The sequence below is a fragment of the Syngnathus floridae genome, chromosome 1, assembly GCF_059516105.1.
Source record: "Syngnathus floridae isolate MCC-2025c chromosome 1, RoL_Sflo_1.0, whole genome shotgun sequence".
Classification (NCBI taxonomy): Eukaryota; Metazoa; Chordata; class Actinopteri; order Syngnathiformes; family Syngnathidae; genus Syngnathus; species Syngnathus floridae.
This window is the reverse complement of record NC_142413.1, coordinates 22,283,065-22,305,937: the sequence shown is the minus strand read 5'-3', so window position 1 is coordinate 22,305,937 and position 22,873 is coordinate 22,283,065. Positions and strand designations below refer to the sequence as shown.

Here is a 22,873-nt window from a genome sequence, read left to right as displayed (position 1 = left end):
ACGGGGAGTGAGGGGCAGACAGGACTTACATACACAACAGGTAACAAGAGGCAGGTGAGAATGATCACACTAATCATGGGCAAACAGGAGGGGAGGGGCGAGCACAAAGGCACACGGGCAGAAACTATGAAAATACGAACAGGGGACGAGACGTGACAATCTTAGCAGTTTCAAGAGATATGCATCCTTCTTCGAAATCTTTCAGTCTCACTTAAATCTCTTTTTTTGCCCCGTTTGGCCTGAGGCAAAGAAGCTGCCTATTCTATCTATGCACACGGTGAGATAGGGTGTCACTCGGCTCTGGCCCCACCATCTTACATCGCTTGATATGCTTCTTTTGAGTAAGCATTCAAGCGTATTAAGCATAGAGTTGGAAATTATGCATCTCCCTCTGTCTCTCTCTCTCAAAAAAAAAAAAAAATATATATATATATATATATAATTATATTTATTATAATTATAATATAGAATTCCAATGCTGTTATGTACTCCAAATATTGTTAAGGCTGGAGAAAGTGCTTAAGAAGTGCAGTCCACGTGTTTACATCCCATCGTGTCATAAAACATGAAAAGTTAAAGCTCCTCATTTGTTTGCATTATTGTCATTTGAGTTAAGATTTGACTTTTGTTGACACCACACTTTTGGTATACTCTTTTTATTAAGTTGTTCGAGAGAGTGTTTAAAAGTGGAAGTTAAAGTGTCAGTCAACTCGTATTCAAGCGTATTCTTTCTTTTTATTTGTTGTTAATTTGCTTTCATTTTAACCATAGTTCTAAATCAAAGATTTGTCTTGAACAACAAATATGCTTCATTGCAATACAGAATCATTTATTGCTTGAAGAGGACTGGAAAAAAAAGACAAAATTGTGTGGGGGGTTAGGGTGTGTGTCACAAATAGATCATTTTTCAAAATTGTTCAGCCCTAGTGTGCTTGAGGTACACTGAAGAACAGTAGGACAATATCCTTATTTACACAACATATCAATCTGTCAAGGAACTGGGGAATAAAATACACTTGTAACATTGTCATTTCCATAAGTGGGGCAGTTTTCACAAACTAGCATTAAAATCTTGGCACCAAACATTGCTGATACAAAAGCTCCACATACAACTTTTTCTCCCTGAATCTGGAAAAGACCTAAATAAATATTTTCTGAATCCTTTGGTTATTGTCAAAGATGTACAGCAATAGCAGAATAACAACAACATGCTAATCATTTGCTTATATGTACACATTCACATTGAGAAAGACATCAACCGCAGGATGTGTGCTCGTGTCTTCTGCCTTCGGACGGTTTCTTTCCAATCCTCAAAATACACACAGGCTGTGATATAACAACAGAAATAATTCTAATTTTACCTTTGCCAAAGACTAAATGTATTAGCTTTGTGCCAAAATGACACAATTTTCTTAATTTCACACTGGCCAATGCACAGATTTTACTACGAAAATCTTAGCACGTGTGAAGGAGGTGCACGTGTATTGAAAATTTGAAATTTTTCACAAGTGGTGCTTAATCAACAGTATCCGAAAAGGTAAACAGTATGGTTCTTTGATTGGTAATTAATCGTTGTTTGGTGTTCTAACATCTGGACCCAGCCCACCTTATCTTCCCTGTCGTCATAATGAAATCTCCGAGGATTCGATCCTGTCTATCCACGGTAAACCAGAAGATGGACTGTCCGCTTGTTTTTCCACGTCGCTCTTCAGCGCTTGCTCTTCTCTTTCCAAAGTCTCGTCGCTACTCCCCTCTCCTTGCTCTCGGACGGCTCTCTGCTGGCGCAGCACCATCTCCAGCTCTGCGTTGCGGCGGTACATCTCCAAATAGCTGGCCTGCAGCTCCTTCTGGTAGCGAATGACCTTGTCCTTCTGTGTCTGCCACGTCCGCCTCTCCTCCTCGAAAGCCGTGGCCTGGGCCTCGCTCTGGCGCCGCTCCAGGAGTAGCTCGGCGCGCAGACGCTCCTCCTCGGTCAGGCCCCCGCACCCTCCTACCAGCAAAAAATGGTCACATGCTTCATCGGCGGGCTAGGGGAGATGTCTGCAGCTGACCTGCTTTCACTCATTTTGTTGCACTCAAAATAACCCACGAGGTTTATGATCACTCTTATGCTTCACAGACACAACAATTTCATCAATTTAGCTTTGGACTTGTCCCTTGCACTGTATTTTTTTTGGGCCCAAACAGAAAAGGAAGTTCGAAAAACAGTTTGCTGAGTTGTTCTTGCTTAAGTTGGCAAGTTTAGGTTAAGTCTGTAAACTCTTATTTCTATGTTGTGAAGAGTAGGAAAGCCAACTTTGACAATAGAAAAACCTTAAATAGTTTGGTGAGTTGCCCAAATTAAAAATGAAATTTATTGGCCCACTTTTTTTAACTTATTTTTCAAATTGACAGCACCTCAAACTACATAGGTGTGCCGTCGTCAAGTGGTAGAAAGTGGAATTACATCCAATATAACACCAGTTTGATCCCCCCCAAAAAAGTAAAAAAAACACTGAGCTAACCAGCAAATATTCCCGTAACTTATCAACTCTACCGACAATGTCCCGTACTGAATTTGGAGGCATTATTCAAGATGCCAAAAATGCTACCTGTTGCGCTCTCGCCTCCTTTCCCATGGCCGCTGGTACTGTGAGTGGGTCTTCTGTGACACTGGGAGCTTTGCATGATGAGTTTCAGCGCATCGACCTGGCTGTCCCTGTTGCACAACTCCAGTCGGGTCTCCCTGAGCTGCGTTTTCAGCTGGAAGATCTCGCTCAGCTTGTGGGTCACCTCGGCCTGAGAATCTCGAAATTGTTGCTTGAGCAAGGAGATCTCGCCGGACTTCTGGCAAACCTTAGAGGAATGAAAGGCTTAAGTGAGGGCCAACAACAAACAATTCACTTGACTCCCCGTCAGTGAGTGTTTCTCTCTGTCGTAAAGTATAGCCCACCTCCCACTGTGTCTCCTCCAGGGTGGGACTAATTGTCTTCTCCTTGGCTCCGCCCTCCAGACTTCTTTTAAGATCCTCAAGCTCTTCTTGAAGTCGGCTCTTCTCCTGTTGGGCCTTGAAGAGCTGCAGCTGGAAACCACGCTGGGATCGCTGGGCATGCTGGGAAACCTGTCGCAGCTTGGCAGCGTAGAGGCGCTTCAATTCCTCCACCTCCTTCTCCCACAGACGCTGTTTGCCTTCAAACACCTACACGCAAGGAGTGCGTCAGGCGCAGGCCTCAAACAAGATGGAGGACACGGACGATGCCTGTATCCTGATGAGAAATGCACCTGAGCGATGGCACCCTCGCTCTCATCCAGGTTTCTTCTCATCTGCTTCAGCTCGTGCTCTTTCTCCACAAGCCTCTCCTCCAAATCCCGCACCTTCCAGGGGGCCATATTATGAATGTTGAGTAAGGTACTCTAGCAAAGAAAATCTAGCAAAATAACTGAAACACTTTCATGAACAAAATGAAACAAAAATGCTTTTAAAAAAACAAAGTGAGTCTACGTCTTAAGTTTTAACAACAAACAAGACCGAAAATTTTACTTTGAAAGTTCATTTTAAATGTATTTATCGCCGGATTACAGTACGTCCGTACAGCAGAAGGAAAGTCAAAAGGTCAATTGAGATTGTAGTTTGCTTTACTTGGTTACACAATACTTAGTCAACTTTTATATGAAGATATAGGAACTAAGAAAAACTAACACATTAAAATAAAATCAAAATTAAGTACAGTGAAGAATCCAAAACAAACATAATGCTCGTGTGGACATGAACACATTTTCTGTACTTTTTGCACAACTTGCTGTTTATAAATTCTATTCAAATTATGAATTCATTCATATATACAATTTTATTTCTCATCTGCTTACATACAGACAATTAACTCACACATTCATACAATTTTATTTAATTCTCATCTGTTTACATGCTGACAATTTACTCACGCAATCAAACAATCCTACTGACTAGTTTACTTCTCACACGTTTGCATAGTAATAGGTCGAATTGACATACTCAGTGATAAATTTAATTGCACATCCTTTTTGTTATTATAAATCTTGTGTGATGCTATTGTCCCGTTGACCGCTACAAAACAGAATTGTCGTACTCACCACTTCCTCTACAGACATGGAGAGGGTCAAATCGTAAGGAGGCGGAGCCTCCCCTTCGTATGGCACCGAGCGGCTGAGCGTTGCCATGCTGCGACACGCCATTTCCCCAATGGTCCCGCCTCCCGACCCAGCGGCTATGGTGCGGTCCAGGGAGCCGATAGTGTTGATGTGGCCCATAGATGCGCTGACAAGTCAAGTCAAATATCCTTTTCAAGCCGTGATTAAGAGAAGAGAAGGCTAAGAAGTGACATGGACCTGATGTGAGCCTGGTTTGGGTGGAAGGGGGGCCGATACGGCGGCAGGCTGCTCATGGAGTTGTGGCCCGAGTCAGACAGGTTGTCATCGTCTTGGATTGCCCCTCGCAGGGTGGGCTGAGCCTACGCAGCAGTCAAAATGAGGTGTAGGTGCAATGTCAGACAATGTCAAAGTTGAAAAGTCACAAATCTGGAAATAGAGTTTCAGATTTAGGACTCCTTTGGGTCTCATCTTAACAAAGTTGTGGGTTCTATCTCATGGTATAAGTCAGATCTGGCCAACCTGCGGCTCCTGAGCCGCCTGCGTTTCTTTGCCTGGTTCTTTTACGTTCATATCAACATTTGTGTGTTTTTTTTGTTTGTTTTTTTTTGTGCGTGTTTGCTTCGCTTGAGTTCAATATGGTATTTTCATCAAACGCGCATGCAGTGAAATTCCACAAAGCAGGAGGGGCAAAGCCATTCGATTTATTTCCTGACTTGGAAACACAGCGAAGGTTTCACAGAAGAGACAGCTTACCTTGTGGTTACCAGAGGAGCCTCCACGACGAGAGGGCGATGATGACGAAGATGAGCTGGAGAGAGTTTTAGAGACATGGCTGTAGGCTCTGTGCAGCCCGTTCGAGATCCCATGGTCCGCATCTTCCGATATGGAAGACGGATACAGGTTCTGCATGGAACTGAAGTTTTTGGGAGTGACAGGTTTGAAGGCAGATGACTTAAAGTGGCCCTGGTGGAAACACCAAGAGAATTCAGTTAATTGACCGGCAGTTTGCTACATTTGATTGCATGCAAGGAATTCAAGCACAGAATATCAGTCCATGACTGTGAACTGGATTAACCGGTTGGGTGATTGACTGCTGCGGGGGCAGAGAAGGATGCGTAAAGAGCGGTATAAATATGATCTATTTAGCACAACCTTGGCTTTATGCCAAGACATAAAAAAAAAACAAAAAAAAACCCATTGGTTACTTGGAAGCTAATGTGTTCCTTGGCTGGTTCTACAGTAAAATAAGTCAATTGGCGTTATATTCGCTACAATAATTTTGAATCAGATAATGCAATAAATTCAGTTTTATGGTCCATACTTTGCGCATTCTTTGCAGAAAAGGAGAGTAAAAGGTGAGACATGTATGTATTTGTTTTTTGTAATACAGCAGTCAATGTATTTTTAACCCTTGTATGGCTGTTAAGAATAAACATTTACCTTTTTATATTTCGCTCCACTTGGAAGCGAGTTCTTTGTCAAATCGATCTCGGTGCCATCTTTGTGGAACACCTTGGCGTACAGGTTTTCTTCCTGATGCCTGCCAATCGAGGCTATGATGTCCTTCTTAGAGCCACTGCTCTGGTTGGCTTTGGGCTCTTTTCTGTTTGGAAACACAATATATCAGTGGTGGAATGCGAAAACCTGGGAATACACCATGACGGCCCCACCTGGTAATGTTGAGGTAGTTGAGGAGCTCCCTCTGAGTGAAGCCTTTCTTCAGGAGGCCATTGGACGCTTTGGGCCTCACCTGGGGAACGGCCTGGTTGACTTTTGCAGGACACACGTCGGGCCTCTCCACCAGACTGCCAACACTTCCCATCTTGCAGCGGGGTGAAAAGAATGGCACTGGGAACGAGCTTTGGAAGTTTTTACCAGGGCGAGGAAGCGTCTGGACCGAGGCTGCCATTGGTTACAAGGGAGGAAAGGTGCTCTGTAAAGAGAGGAAAAAGCAAACTGCGTGAGATGAATGTGTCACTTTTAGTCTTGACATTTTAAATGCTATGTGCCCAATACGGTTAATTTCCCTCCCTCGCTTTTCTCCACTCTAGTAAATTTTACCCCAGCTGTCTCAGAAACCAAACGCACAAAAAGCCCAGCCACATCTCCCGACAGACAACAAGGCATGGAAAAATGACACTTTAGCAAAAACATCCTACAACTATACGTACTCGCCGTTGTTTCAGAAGTGGTTTCGCGCGTCAGGCGCTCACGTCTGGCCGTCCCGGCAATGACTAACATGCGGCATATGAGGCTGATGTTTATCCGGAGATTGGGCAGCATATGTCAAATGGCAAGCCTATTGCGTAACTCTGATCCAACTAGGGTACAACTGCAGAGCTCTGGATGGGGGAAAAAGATATTTTGCTGAGCCACATGGGCGCTTCAATCTGGTACTTATTCAGCTTGCAAATGTCCTGCGTCTAACGAAAGTCACGTGTCCAATGTACCATTGATAAAACGAATGCTCACAGCTACCATTAAAATTTGTTCTGCTGCAGTAATTGGTACACAAACAGAAACCTTGGCTACTTGTAAATGTGTAACATTTAATCGACAACAAATCATCAAATTAATCAATTTTGATAACTCATTCATCGTTTCGAAAGCTTGTTTAATTAAAAATAAAATCCTTGGAATTTCACTAATAAACGAACATGTAAAACAAACAAAAAACTGTGGTCGACTTTTTGGGCAATTTTATGACAGGTTATTGTACAAACCAGTGAGTGTCTGAAACATATTTTGCATTTGACCATTTTCTGCACTGTTAATTTGAAATATTGTTTTTTTTATAGAATGGTGGAAAATAAAACACATTATTTTAATCCAATTCATTAATTACATGATGAAATAATTGACAAATGGATCTTTTATCAAATTATGTCCGAGATATTTGTTTTCCAAAGCAAACCTAAGAGGAACAAAGTGGATTGGGCGAATCATTTATGGTGCACATTTTTATTCAACAACTGACTAACTACATGCAAGTGAGAAACAAAATGGAATTCGAGACATCCATAAATCATTAACTGTCTCTTTCCTTCATTAACCTCGCTCCCACCAACTGTGTTAAAATGACCTCATTAGAGTTGTCTTATTGATTTAAGGAACCTCAGAAATCATAAAACATTTGAAAGACCATTAATGCAGTCGTATTTCTTTAAAGATGATTATTTGTTCTTGGTGCACGATATATTTGCTATGGACCGGTCTCTGCCTATGGACAATTTGGGGAAAGATACAACATAAGAGATCAAATATATTGGCAAAAAAAAATCTTATGCTCTCATCTCAAGTTGGGCAAAATCATATAATGGACAGTATAATTTGGCATGGCTCTAAACTGGAATATCTGATTCTTGAGCTCCCTGCTGCCCACCTTCCAAACATTCTGAATATATAGGTCTACATGTCTCACTGCTCACTTCATCATGAAGTGCTTCACACTGTTGGCAGATGGAACTATTATGCAAATTGCTCAAATAGTGAGAGAGAAGGGGAATGACAGGCAACTTTGGGCCACTTTGCTCAGGCCACTCAGTCAGGCTTAGACTACTGCAAAGCTGTGCATGTTTTTATTCATGCGGCTACCATGTGAAACTTTGCATGAAACCGACCAGTTACTTAAAAGCCAATCTAACAAAAACTGAAATAAAGATGCTGTCAAACACAATCACAGGCAATTCAAGAGAACAAATACAACAACACAAATTCTTCAATTATTTAACAAAAAACTCCCCAGCAAATTTTAAAAAAGATCAAATGATCGACATGAGCTTTTTGATCACATGATCAGAATGACACAACTGTAGTTATTGTTTTTAACTTACAGTTTTTGCAAGCCTGGCCAAGGCCTGATGCTGACTGTTTTTTTAGTTAGAATATTACACAGGTGCTTTTGGAAAATAGCAAGCCCAAAAAAAAAATGAAAAATAAAAATCAACCTGATCAATGTCCAATAAGAAGCAAAGCTGCAGGGGTGAAAGTGACCTACTTAATCTTTGGTAAACTGAAGATAAGTTTGTTTTCCATCATTTGCTTTTAGTTTATTGGCCTGAACAAACCAGACGGAGACGTGGCAAAATTTACAGCAACAAGCTAGCCCTGACTAGTCAAGTGCCCCCCCCCCCCCAAAAAAAAACTTTGTTCTCCAGATATGCTCTTGCACACCACATCGTGTATTTGCAAAAATGCATAGTATTGTGTTCTCTATGGTTTCCTCGATGGAAATGTTGATTCTCATCTTATAACCCACACAAATGCCACATCTACAACAACCACAAAGCCAACAAAACCTTCAGCTTTCAAGTGGAGGCTCTCAAGGACAAACTCCCTCCTAAAATAGCTGAGAGAAGTCTGACACTTGTGTGTGAAGAGAGGACATTTCAGACGCTCAGAGACACTTGGGTCAGTCAACAGCACCACGACTACACCAACAGTAGGAGGAAAATTCCAAAGATACTTCACAGAACACGGGTTTGGACCTGTCAGGTTTCTTTTTTTTTTTTTGATGCACTGAATGCTCACTCCCACGGACGCTTCACTTCATGCGTGCGGGTCACTCAACACAACCTTGCAAAAAATAAAAAGACACAATAGAAAAATCTCTATAGCTCCAGATCCTCAACCCCCACGGAAATCGCCTCCCATGCCTCACATCAAAGTTTGTTTACATTAATGGGGTAACTCTACATGTTTCATCTCAATGGTTCCACCTCCCACACAGCGCACACTTGGTTACATCACATGAGCTCAGTGAAGGCTGGACCTTGTGCTAAAACCAAATCTTCTACTGGCCTCACTTAATCTGTTCCCCAAACAACTCCATCCATCCATCCATCCATCCATCCATCCATCCATCCATCCATCCATCCATCCATCCATCCATCCATCCATCCATCCATCCATCCATCCATCCATCCATCCATCCATCCATCCATCCATCCATCCATCCATCCATCCATCCATCCATCCATCCATCCATCCATCCATCCATCCATCCATCCATCCATCCAAAAATATGTACTATTTGAACTTAAAATACAAATATAGCTTCATGCTTAGAGAGCTGGTTACAGAAGTAGTTCATCGTTTCACAAATCATTTGTAGAGTACAACTTTTGAATCCTACTATTTATTTCGTGTGGGGCGGTCGTTTACCTTGACTTGTGGAGTTTATATAGATCCTTATATCTTGCTGATCTTTATATCTTTTTTTCTTCTCTATTTAATGCATGAAATCTTCTTTGAGGGTAGGGTTAGGGTAATGGACATTGATTGATTTGAAGTGGTTTCAAAACAATTCACTTATCCTTTCCTAGTTATAGACTACTTACTATATGTTAGGGGTCGTGGCTTTTTTTTGCTCTTATAAAAACATAACTGTATTTGCCAGGTCCCTAAAATATCCTTAGCCTTATTTTGTGTCTGGTGTCTACACTTTGAATGCTCAATAGCAGCTTTTCTCTGCAGTGATGAACAAATACGACCTGCTTGACGACTGCGGTGACTCAAGCAGACGCCATCAATGAAGACAGTGTGAGAGAGAACACTTGAGTTTTAACGCCACCACTCTTGACCACCGCTGAGTCATACCCCATGTCTCCCAGTAAGGCTGCTTCTCGTCCTCTGTGTTTTGCAACGATAGTGGACCTCTTGAGCGCCCAAAACAAGAATGACATTGGCTCAGCCACAGGCATCGCTTATCGCATTTCCATGTACGTGTGTAGCTTGTGCCATGTCATATTTCACACAAAGCACATGACATACAAATTGCCCTCAGATGTAGAGATGGCATATTTCACAGTCCTTCTTTTTCTTAAATCTTCCATGAGTAGCCTCAGGGTTTGTTTTTATCTCTGATCTATAACAAATAATCAGCTAACAATTAGAGGCTGCAGCTGAGCAATCTTCGTCAGTCCTACCCGACAGTGACGTTTGCATGCAACACTCATTCACACAGTGGAGCACTCCTTGGCCTCACATAAAAGATCTTCTAGGCCTGCAGCGCACTTCAGCTGGCTTCTTGTGCTGACAATAAGAACGTGATCAAATAAGCAGATAGTCACACTTGCTTTACTTTCACATTGTTGTACAGTTGTTGATATTGCTTGAAGGCACTCAATGAGGTCAATTGTCGTTTTTTTTAATGCTATACTAGGAAACTAAAAAGTAGGAAGTCTCGGCATTCCCATCAACTACTTTGTGGCCAAAACCTAATCCGAAGATTAATGTAACATTAATTTAAGGAACGCAGAACAAACAGACGGGATTTTCTGTTAATGGCCAGAAACAAAGTCTACTTAATACGTTTTTTTTTTTAAGTAGCTGCTTAAGTCTGCTAATTCCAAAATTGGTCACAACTGGCTGCAATTTGCCCAAGCACTGCTGCCTAATCTCCCTATTTTTCATGCCAATGGAAAAAAAAAATCTCCCTATTTTTCACAACCCAAAATTGACAAGTATGTAATATTGATGTTAGCAGCCATGCCTCTAGCAGAAATGACTTTTCTCTCAGTAGCCAAACACATAATGACCCCTGCTCACTGTGCGATATTTTATTTTTTCAACAAAATTCAATTATTGGCTACGGTTGTCATGGGGGTTATATGGGATTACCCCTGGTTGAACCATATCTGACTAGTGTTACATAAGGTTGTTGGGTGTAAAATGATGGCCTTCGGGGCAGTGTAGCAGGACAGGCACACGTATTAGCAGTGTTCACCTGCAAGGATGAAGAAATTGCATGACGTCTGACTTTGGTGATATTTGAAACGATGCGTGTTGATCCCCGTTTGGTTTATGTGCGCATGAGTAAGATTGGATTTGGAGCATAAGGATAAGTGCCTGACCAGGTTGGCATCCGTTTGTTTTGCACATCCCTCCACACATACGAATGACACTATTGAATGACATCATACTGTAAGATGGTCCTAAAATTATAAATTGAATGAAAATGAAAAAATGAAATTGAAGCTCTGTTATTAAGATGAAAGACATTTTTCTTGATTTATGGCATTGGGGGGGCGGTCAGTGTCTGTTAACCTCTGCGTAACAAAAACAACATTTTGCTTCATAACAGCTGACCACATCTTCACGCCACAAGACAATATACTATGTTCGCTCTCACGTTGTTAACAAGCAGCAGTTCAGAGAAGAATGTGAACCGAGAGAATTCCTCACATTTCTCCCTGGCTAATAATTAATGTAATTTGGTATAAACCAAACATAGCCATTGTAACTAAAGTGGAAGGTTGTGTGTTGAGTCAGTTAAGAATGGCCTCAGAAATAGCAGACCACACATGGGTAACCTAATAACAGACATCTAATCATTGCTCATTTACCAGATAATCAGAGCGTGTGTGTGTGTGTATGTGTGCGTGAGTTGTGTGTGTGTGTGTTGGGAGGGGAGTGAGCCGATGAGACAGAAGCACAGGATAGCTAGCTTCTTATTAAACAAATTTGAGAGAGAGCTAGAGAGTGAAGACTATTCTTTCCCTTTTGTAAAGGTTCTTTGTTTCCTGGAGCGGTTCGCGTAGGAGAGTTACCCTTTTGTAATTATGGCAACACAAATCGTGCTCGGTTCCCACATCGTCCTACACCAGGTCCAGGTCCGCTCAGTCTATAGCTGCAGTGAATGTGCATCCACATACACAGAAGGCTGGAGTGGACAGCAGTCACTGATGGTGACTCAGACATTATTATGCAAGGCAACACTTTTCAGATTGTTTTAACTAGTTTTATGTTTACCAAGGCACTAAATTATCAGCCCGCATATCAAGTCCCCTTTTGGTGCTGACACATGCTGATCATCAGCATTTCTTTTAACTGATGTATGTTTGGCCATTTGTTTGTGCTGAGAAACAGCAAAGTGGAAACAGGTTCTTCACACTGTTTCTAATGACAACAGTAAAGGGAGCTTCAGACTTGCACCATTATGGAAACACAAATGGGAGCATTGTTACGACCAAAGCAAGCTAATGACGCGCCGTGAGTCAAAAAGACATCTAAAAAGTCCAAGGACACAAATGGACCATCAGAGCAGTAATTATATTCGAACACACACAAAGGAATATCAATAAAGGCAAACTATCTCTGCATGGGTCGCCAAGTACAGACAATCCAAGGTGTGGTTGCACTTTGGAGATAATCAGCCATCACATGTTAATTACACGCAAAATCAATGCGGAGGCTGCACGATGTGACGTCATCTGCTCACAAGGTATGACTTGAAAAATCAAAGTTTACTCATTCCAATTCAGCTCGACAACAAACAAGCATTCTCTGTGGCTAATTAGGTGAGTCGCACTGTGCATTCTCACTGTGCTCATCTCGCTGGCATGTCAATAAGTGTTTCCACAAGCAGGCATGCACATTCAGAGTTGAAGCCCTGAATGAAATAATAGTAAGCAGAAATGACCGGCCCACTAAACAAAATAAAGCTATTGAATGCAAGTTTTGACATTTATGGATTAAATATAAAAATGGCTCGATTTTGGACAAAGGTATTGGTAGAAATCAAATGTAAATGTATACTTATCAGATTTTAAAAAATGCATTAGAACATTTCTAAGGTTTCATCGAATCTAATTTTGCAAAAATTACAAGGACTTCTTATCTTTGTTAAGTAAACATACATTTATTGTTCATTTATATGAATTTGTAACTGTTCAATATTGAGTCAGTTTGTTTGTTTGAAGTAAAACACACACAAACATTTAGTTAAACCGTCTGACTGCCAAGTATAGAGTAGATCCAACGTTTCGTCTATGCGCAGCGTAATACAGCGAAAAGCGTAAAAAAAAATTAAAACTCACTTTATCCGTTTGGCCAATTGTATCTGGGACTTATCCTGGATTCCGTTTGTCCTACTGATAACCAGGACACAGCACTTCCTGTTTGTCAATCTGATGCGAGGGAGCGAGCTGCACAGTCCTCGACAATCGCCTGTAGGATGACTCCATGGTAGGAAACAGAAGCTCAGCTACTTTTAGGCCGTACTCAAGGGCTGTGCAGATTCACAATTTTTTTTAACATAACACCACGTTAACCTAATCTGTCTTTTATAGAGTGCCTGGTACTTTCCAGCTCTACACCTGCTCATCTCTTTGTGCACTGCACATTCTCTTAAGGGGCCCGTGTGGTCGGACTTGTTCTGCCTGTTCTCTCGCAGACAAAAGGCCTGCATGTGGATCCGCTTTGGAGGCGGACACTCCAGAGCCAACATTGACACACATGGTCTCATTGGGGGGAAAAAACCCCACACCAACACAAAATACATGTTTACTTTCTAATAAAGGATCTAAACAGGGCTGGGTGATGAGGGGAAAATGCAAGAAGTGGTGAGCCCACAATGGTCCGATTGTTACATGGGCTACCGGCCGGGTTCGGCGCCATATCAGGTTTCACAAATTTAACCAGAAGGAAGAAAAGAGAGGACATTGTTCTCTAAATCTGCAGAGAAACTACTTTTCTATTTCCTCGCTTTGAGTTGGCATGGGTCAGTATTGCAGGGCTCATTGATCGAATGACTTCTTAACGATGGCACCAATGGGTGGGCATGCAGGAATCTTATTTAATAAAGCAACAAGCCAAGACTGGCAGGCTATTAAATACATTCCTGGGCTTGACTGTGCTGTTGTATTTTGGCTTTAAGGTTTTAAAAAAAAAAAAAGAAAAAAAAAAAAAGCAAACGTGACATGAAAAGACCCCTGCAATGATAAGCTGAAGCCCTATCATTACATCTGAGCCTCATACAGTCTTGCTTACAGAGATTAACATCTATTGCGCTGACTTACAGCTACAACAAGAATATTTCCAGAGACCCATAGATGGAGAAACTGAAGACGAGGCTATGTCGGACCCTACTTAAAGTGTTGGTACCTGTTGGACCTGTCACTAAATGAGAGGACAATCTGGATCAGCCTCATTTCCTCTGTCAAAGCTGCTCTGAACAATAACATTGCAGGAAGCACATACACCGTCTGGCATTTGAGAAGTAAATTAGCCTCGGTCAGAAACTCACTGGAGCCAAGCCCATTTGTCAGTCAAAGTAAGAGAAAAAGTGGCAAATGTCAAATTGATATACGTAAAGTTGTCCCGTAATATTAAAATAGGATGTGACTGTCAATTAATGCACTGATGCTGCAGTGATACTCTTGCCTGACTCAGTGTGAGTTCAGGTTTAAGTGATTGGACAATCCTGAGAAAGAAACTGATGATGAATGAATTATTTTGTGACTCATGTAAATCCTGCAGCTCAGCGCACCAGCGACAGGCAGGGCTGCACCGCTGTGAGAGTAGTCAACTCATGGGCCATCCAAGCGGTTCCTTTCATTCATTCACTGCCAGCCCAGTTAACATGGATTTTTGATGTCCACAGCCGTCAGTGGCAATGAATGATTAAAAGTTGCCCACTAGTTGCGTTCTCGACCCATCTGAAGGAACCCCACCTGCGCATTAAAGTGGGCAATTAGAGTCTGCCCCCACCACCGTTCGTTCATATCCCCATGGCTGCGTCGCCCAGTGGGATGCTGTAAAAAATATAACGTAATGACTCATAGAGCTCTATTTTCATTTCTAGTGAAAAGCGCAGTCTAACTATGCGCTTGGGTGGAGCTGGTAGATGTGTGCATGTAGAAAGGGGGACTTGTGATGTTGAAGGCAGAACACAGTCAACTTGTTTCCCTGTTAAGGGAAGTGGCTCCCCTGATACCTTTTAAAATCAGCAAAAGCACAGTACTTGACAATGCAGAAACAGAAAAAGACTATCAAAATGCGTACGTTGTGTCATTGATTAGAAACAGTTCCTGTGCCATTAGCCAAGACTAAGCAAAGATAAATGGCGAAGCCTGACCTAAAGCCGACCTTAACTAGCAAGTACACATTGCAGGCTTGAGATAAACCCCGAATGAAATCAGCTGTGCTTTGCCTTTGGTGCAATTCGCAGTGATAGGCTAAATGTGTCCCATCTTGTTTGGATTATTCTTCATACAATGTGTGAGCATCGCCGCTATTGAAGCACGTGTATGCAGGTGCAGCTCGAATGGCGATAAAGCAAATCAATAGAAAGACAATAAGGCTGCATTGATGTAAACAACTGTGGCTTACTTGGGCGAAAACCACAAACACAATAGTCCCTGTGTGGGGGGCATGTCACTGCAGCGAAACGTTTTCGTTGAAGTTGGTCACATTTGGGGACAAAGCACAGTGAGTGGTCTGTCCACTCTCCTGCACTAACAGACCCCCCCTATCCCACAACACTTTTGTTTCATTGTATAACATGCTGTGTCTTGATATCTTCTTCACAGTTTTGGATTGATGGAAATGAACATTTGGGTCAGCTCAGTGTGCCAAACCCAAATGTGAATACTGCACCCTCGACGCTGACAGTTAAAATTCACGAAAAGGTTGAATTTATTTATGACTAGGAATTCTTATTTGTGAAACTCAGAAATTGTATTTCATACAATAAGATGCAAATTATGTTGAGATGGACTTACCTGAATAAGTAAATCCCTCTAATCTTAATTAATTTTGTTGTCCAGTCTTCACTCTTGACAAAAAAAAAAACCTAGCACGAGTAGAGTGTCAACATCCTTCTTCAGCTATAAGGAACCGCCTGCTATTTGGGGATAATGATTAACTTAGGTGTGTTCTGCAGCAAATAGCTCAAGCGTCAAAGACCAACAACTAAAAAAAAGAAAAATTATGAAAAAAAAAGTGATCAATAGTGATTATACACGTCTGGCAAGAAATTTAAATACCCCCACATGAGATTTGGATTTGTGAAACAAATGGTCAGCAGTTGGCATGGCAGTGTTACATCAGCTGCTGGTGTTTAAAATGCCCCCCTCTCACACACACACACACACACACACACACACACACACACACACACACACACACACACACACACACACACACACACACACACACACACACACACACACACACACACACACACACACACACACACACACACGCACACGCACACACACACGCACACACACACTCACACACACACGCACACACACAAGCCCTTGAGCTGAATGAAGATCTGGCATCAGCTGTCTTGGAGAAAAAATGGAGGCACGAATGGTCAAAGTCGTTGCAGCGAGAGATAAAAAATATAGTAAGTAGGCTAAGATGTCTAAGACTAAAACATTACGTACTGTATGTAACATGACAGCCACTACAATCATTTCACACGTTACTCTAACTGCATGAATTTATTGGGCGAAAGCACAGCAGGACTGCAAATCCGCCCCAACGTGCAGTAAAAGTACCTATAACAACACGCTTGACTATACCACACAGTCTCCAAAACAACATCCATTGTGCTTCTATTGTAGAGCTGAGCCTTCATTTGCGTCAGACCTTGAACACATAGTAGTCACCTCGCTCAAAAGACCCTTCCTGCTATGTTTAAGAGCCCTCCCGGTCAGAGGTCACCTGTGGCCTCTGGTTTCCACGACGACAGCCTGGCAGTCCCCAACACATGCGCACGGACGCACCGCACCACGTTTGTCCCTAAAGGAAACCCAAGCGTGTGCATTTGTGCGTGTTTGCGTGTGTGTGCGTGTGTGTGTGTGTGTGTGTGCGTGTGCGTGTGCGTGTGTGACTTCAACCCAAACAACCACAGCTGTGCACAGCAAACACGTAACAACAGTTACACCAATGATTCCCAACCACTATGGGAAATCATTCAATTTCACTTGCTTGGTCAGGGAATCACAGACTACATTTATTTTTAGTTTTCTCTATTATATAGTGACAGGTATATCCAATTCATTTCCTAAAAAGCTATTCTCACGAGGGCGTGCTATAGCAATCAAACAATATTAAATAATTTAACATTTGCCATCCACTATCATTATCATTTCAGTACGCATACTTTCCGGGACGTTTCTGGCGGATGGTCGTGCCATGGGATTATTTATTTTTTTTTAAGTAAAATATGTGCCATCTCAATAACGGTTGGAAAACACTATTACACCGCAATAAGTCAAGTAGTCACAGAGGTTTGGGACGAACAAATGAGTTGCCACATCTCCCTGCACAATGCATGAATGCACACATTCAATTACGACCGTAACGTAGAAACAAGAATGTTTGTCACTGACCATATCCCGCACGCAGGTCATGTCTTCTTCAGCGTGGCTCTGACCCCTCTATTTAGAGTCAAACAAGAGGATAGTTCCTGCTCGGCGCTTGCAGGAACGCAGAGTGACATGAAGGTGCGTTGTTTCCCTCTCCAACATTTTGACCGAGCGGAACTGGGAGGAGAAAGTGGCTTTAAAGCGATGTGGGGTAAAAGAGGGAGGAGGCGTCATCTTGCGGTCACAATTGTAATTACGTCAGAGGTGGGTGATTAGTGTAATTAATCCTGCATATTGTTCCAACAATATTATTTCAGTCATCAAACAATCATCCAAACGTTAAAAAATGTTACAAAAACAGCAATATATGTCTAAATATCAGTTTAATAGAGCAAATGTGATTCACAATATTTTGCATATTCCATGTATTGCCACCATTTTCTGCTGACATGTCCTCTTCAGACTATGTTGGATACAAAAGTGAAACATGCTGTGTGGCAGTGCTTCATGGTTTTGAAGGTTTAGTTTTGGGAAGAACTTTGACTGTGGTGGACACTGATTTGGATCCTTGCAGGTTCTCAGCAGTGCAAGTATATGCTCCTTGGTCCACATCTCTCACCTCATCCACCAACAGAATGGACTGAATCTGCTGTCTGGCTGCTCCCCCACCAACTGGATTGATGCTCTCGAGCGTGTACAGAGGCCTCCCTAGCTGCTCCCAGCACGGGTACAATGAAACAAACATCATGTTAAGTTACAAAAGAAATATTATATATGAACCAGATTGTTACTTTAAGCTATTAAGTGTCACTCCCAATTGATGTTCACTGATTAAACTGTCAGTGACGTCACGCTCTCATCAGAGTCGGCAAATTATAAATTGATGATTAATATAAACAATACCCAATCAAATGAATTACGGCTCATTTGTGCACATCACTAATAGTGTCATAGTGTTTATAATATGTAGCTTAGTGACCTTCTGTCCAGGGTACTCCCATGTGAGCTCTACTGCAACATTCCTCTCTCCGATCACAGTGCAGCTGACACGTAGATTGTCACCAGCAGCCAGAGAGGTTGAATTGGCCTGGATGACTGGAGCGGGGGGAGCCATGGGGTCTAAAAAAAGGTTTGGAGAAAGGCATTTTAGAATGCTCCAATACACTGAAACATTTCTACTACATGTACCAAAGAAACTAAATAGCTTTTTAAAAGTCAATAGCAGTGGACAACAACATGTTATCGTTCCATTTATGTAAATGTGAAGGACGTAGTAACCATGTTGGGATTCTGGCGTGCCCACAATGAGTCACTGCCCAGGAAAAACGTCAGCTGCGATTCTGTAAAATTGCATAATTGCAGTATCGGGCAGGGATATGGTGGCAATTTTAAAGGCATGTTATGTTTTTCCCGACACGTTGAAGGAATTCTGGAAAGCTTTCAAACTTTAATCAGAGGTTTACTATCGGGGAGTAGTATAGAAGAAGTGGATGCGTGTACTTATTCTAAGTAAGTTCTGTAAACACATTTGTGTTGATGAGAAATGGGTTTTCAGAAATTGAAATTAATTGAGGCTTGAAGAATTAGCGAATGCTTAAATATGAAGACGGACAGAAAGTATAGCTAACCTATAATGTAGGAATCCTGCTTTGACATAAATCCACCTCCTCTGTAGGTGTGCAATTTGGCTTTTATTAAGGCAAATGAAAAACATACGCCAAAGAATAGGCTAAATTCTTGTCACGACACACATTTTGGGAGATTTGCAAAAGCGTGACTTGCTTTTACACTTGTTTAACATTAAATTATTTAATTGTAGCTTAAAACATTGCCTGTAGTGCATAGTGCGTAAAAAATGATTTATGATACTAATAGTGTCATGACTCGTCCCCGGTTGTTTTGTTATGTGTGTTATGTCACAGAACGGTGTGGAAATGGAGCAGGGCGACCAAGAGCAGCTTGGACCAGGGTTTATTGGAGGAACTCAATGGAGGAACTCAAAAGACAGACTCGGCAAACTTCCCAACCAAAACATACTTGAAACCAACAGGAACCAAAAGGACACGACACGACAACAAACTACAACATACAACAATGAGCCGACGGGGAGTGAGGGGCAGACAGGACTTATATACACGACAGGTAACAAGAGGCAGGTGGGAATAATCAAACTCATTATGGGCACACAGGAGGGGAGGGCGAGCACACAGACAGAAACCAAGACAACCGACACAGTGGAACGGCTGGGGACAAGACGTGACATGTTACCATGGTTTCTGTTCTGTGTTACCTCACAATCAATGTAATCACAGTCACCTGCCTCTTGTTACCTGTTGTGTATTTAAGTCCTGTCTACCCCTCACTCCCGGTCGGATCATTGATGTCTTTTGTCTCACGTCTCTGTCGGTCAGTCCTGTTGGTTTTCGTTTGTCCACTGTCTGTTTCCCTTCATGCTCTATTCTAACTACCTTTTCCCTCAATAAACCCTGGTCCAAGCTGCATTTGGTCGCCCTGCTCCATTCGATCCGAGACAGAATGATCCAACGGCGGCAGCGGAAAGTCAGAGCCGCAATCGGCGGCATTTGGAAAGTTTGGTAGGCAAGTCTAACCTCACCAATATGTCTCAAACGTCTGTTGACCATATCCCAGCCATTTGTAGCTATCCTCCTGTCTCCTCCTTCTTAAAGCACTGGTCACTCAAATACCACGCGAGTTGTGACTTTAGTAGCACTCACAGTTGACATAGATGAGCATGTACTTGGTAGAGCTCTGCCTCAGGCCCCCCAGACTGGCCACGCAGTACAAGGCACCAGCATGAGAGGGCCGCGGTCGATGGATGGTGAAACCTTTCTTCACGTTGAAAGAGACCTCCGTTCCATCCACTGTCACCTCCACTGGTGGGAACTCGCGGTGCAGCGTCACATTGGCCGCGGGTGATGTCACCTGGCATGGCAGGCGGGTTGGCCAGTTGGTTCTCAGCTGGATTACCTCGTAGTAATCAGACGATGGGACAAAAAGCTCCTGTGGATCTGTTCGGATCAGACAAGTAGCCTAAATGTTGGGTCATTATACATGTGGTAGTGAAATGATGGGCTTTAGTAAGGTAGATTTTGTTTTTCACCAGGGAAGAAAACAAAGACTTTAGCAGCGTTGTCATGGCTCCTCCTGCAATCTGTGTCCTCACAGAACATGGGGAAGCATGTATACTCCCCTGTGTCTGCACCTGTGCTATTGACAAGTGTCAGAACACTGTAGCGTTCATGCTGAACAATCCTGTGATGGCCAAACAGGCAATACAGTGAAAAGCTATTCTCTCCTTATTTTGAGCCAATCCTAACATCAGGGTTATGATAGTTAATGAATGCTAAGGAAATAACAAACTAAAATTAAAAAATATTTCATTTGTAAATGATATAAATTTAAAATGATAGGTTAAAAAAGGCAAACTGAAGCTATGTTATATTACTATTCTTATACAATATACATATCTAAAACTAATACTAAAAAAAAACTAAAGTGAAATAAAACATTTTGGAAAAATAAAAAAGATCTAAAAAACAAATTAAAAACAAATTCCAAAACTATCACAACCCCGTATAATAACTTCAGGACAAACAAAGTGGCCCCTTTTGACTTATTGAGGCCTACCTGAGCCTGCCTTCATCCTCCTCTTCCAGGTATGATGGGAGGCCCCACTGCACGGGTTTACCCCTGCACCTTAACTCCAGAGTGTGTCCAGCATGCACGCTTATTGTTTCTTCCACCTTGATGAACTTGCTTCTATTTATCACCTTTGGAGGTCAGATACAAACCAGAGTTAGTCACTGGGAAAGAAATACAAGGTAGCTCACATCCAAAGAAGGAGTTCTACCTGCGTAAGTAAGTTCTGAGTCTGCGTTGGTGCTTTAACCTTTGGTTTAGTTTTTACAGCCAGAGGCCCTTTCTTTACTGCTTTGGCCTGTTTGGGTTTTCCAGGCTTGACCTTCTTCCCTGAACTCCTCCTTTCCTCTTGAGCATCTTTATGACAACAAGCTAGATAGGAGATAGATCAGAACATGCCATAAAACATCTCATACAGTTGCTCAGTGATAACTATGATCTTGATCCATTATCTTAAGAGTTTCCGAAGTCAACATATACGTGGCATCAAAGAAGAGGGACTGAGGTAATCATCATTTCAAACAACCTTTTCCCAGAACATTATGACATAGTTATGCAGTACCAGTATATAAAACGAAGTGAAGATTCAGTAAACAGGATTGCGCAAAACACAAGACAAGATCGAGTTCAAGAACATTTTATAGGTCATGGGCTGGTCCATGGCCAAGGAAGATTTTGCAACATTTTTGGGAGGATATAGATCTTGCAAAACTGCTCTCTCGTGGCTTAGATTCTATTTGGCTGGCAGAAGTTTTTATGTTAGCCTAGGTTGCTTTGAGTCCCACTTTGCCCCTCTGTTGTATGGTGCTCCACAGGGTTCTATTTCGGGGCCCTTGCTTTTCTTCATTGTATTTGCTGCTCCCACAAAAACATAGTATTTCCTCCCACTGTTATGTGGATGACAGATCTATGTCACACTGAACAAAAGCAATGTGTTCTCCTTAAGACCGCTTTCTGTCCTGTCTAGAGAAAATCAATGTCAAATGATACTGGATTTCTTAAATTTCAATGAAAAAACAGGATTTATGGCATTCAGCCCCAGTGGCCCTTGTACATTCCATCCTGAGGACTCTAGCGGAGGTTTACCCATGAAACTGTCAACCCCCACAATCATAATTGGACCACAGTGAACAGGGAAGAAGCCCACCCACAAACAAATGGGCAATTTAACTGTTTTTATTTACACCACTTTGACCAACAGTTTGGCCTCCTTTCTAAAAAGTGAGATTCTTTTGAAAAACGGTCACTCATAAAACATCATCTAATGGTGGCCTGCGGCTTCCAAACAGTGGTGCACATTCATAGAACTGCTTAGGAATCTTAGGATCTGACTCACTTACCGAACTCGGTGATTATGATACAAATAAAGAGAGCGCTCAGCACCAGTCTCCACTTCGACCCAAACAAGTTTACCCAAGTCATGATGCTGGATTACCAAAGCCGGTTGGTTGTTGTTAGCTCACACAGTTTGACGGAAAGCAAGTGAGAAGAAAGGAAGAACAAAGTTGAGAAGTCACGAGAGTAGGTGGGCAGAACTCGCAAAGTGAGTGGTCAGCTGCTTTCTTCCGCCTCCTGCGAGTGGCATTAGTACCCCAAATTCCTGCCGACTGGCTCAATGGAGGCTTTCAAGCTTGTCTGGACCAATGAGGGCGCAAAAGCAGAGGCCTCTCCATGTGAAATTGCACAGGCTGTTTGCTTAGCTGCTGGAGTGGAAGTCTGTGAGCAGCATGAGACAACAACACAGTCCAGATGAGACCTGTGGAAAGCTTGTTAAAAGCATTTAGTGTGGTGTAAAAGTTATGCCTACTAATCTTAATTTATTGTTACAACCCGATATACACTAATTCTTAACCCTCGCTCCCCAATCCATTTTCTGAATCGCTTATCCAAATTAATTGCTTAAAATTCAAATCAATCTGCACACGTACTGGCAGTGCAAATGCAGCAGTATTCGTATAGTAGAGTAGAGTAGAGTAGAGTAGAGTAGAGTAGAGTAGAGTAGA

The 22,873-nt window shown here is 42.2% G+C and overlaps 2 protein-coding genes across 3 annotated transcripts; both read right to left on the bottom strand.

Annotated features, from left to right (window-relative positions):
* Positions 1–713: 713 nt before the first annotated feature.
* Positions 714–17,378, bottom strand: n4bp3 (NEDD4 binding protein 3). 2 transcript variants are annotated; one of them, XM_088387228.1, is made up of 10 exons: positions 17,235–17,378; positions 5,778–6,040; positions 5,548–5,710; positions 4,861–5,070; positions 4,345–4,466; positions 4,090–4,273; positions 3,262–3,354; positions 2,933–3,178; positions 2,592–2,835; positions 714–1,990 (listed from the first exon to the last, which is right to left on the bottom strand). In XM_088387228.1, exons 2-10 carry the CDS (start codon positions 6,014–6,016, stop codon positions 1,623–1,625), a joined length of 1,869 nt encoding a protein of 622 aa, XP_088243354.1. In that variant the 5' UTR covers positions 6,017–6,040; positions 17,235–17,378; the 3' UTR covers positions 714–1,622. The 2 variants fall into 2 exon arrangements, with proteins under 2 accessions (XP_088243354.1, XP_088243363.1); XM_088387237.1 differs by lacking the exon at positions 17,235–17,378 and adding an exon at positions 12,927–13,240.
* A 196-nt stretch (positions 17,379–17,574) lies between these two features.
* On the bottom strand, positions 17,575–22,462 carry LOC148404622 (platelet-derived growth factor receptor-like protein). The gene is made up of 7 exons (XM_088378250.1): positions 22,211–22,462; positions 21,082–21,242; positions 20,859–21,001; positions 20,332–20,483; positions 19,946–20,239; positions 18,190–18,329; positions 17,575–17,922 (listed from the first exon to the last, which is right to left on the bottom strand). The coding sequence occupies exons 1-7, from the start codon at positions 22,290–22,292 to the stop codon at positions 17,716–17,718; spliced, it is 1,179 nt and encodes a 392-aa protein (XP_088234376.1). The 5' UTR covers positions 22,293–22,462; the 3' UTR covers positions 17,575–17,715.
* Between the last annotated feature and the right edge of the window lie 411 nt (positions 22,463–22,873).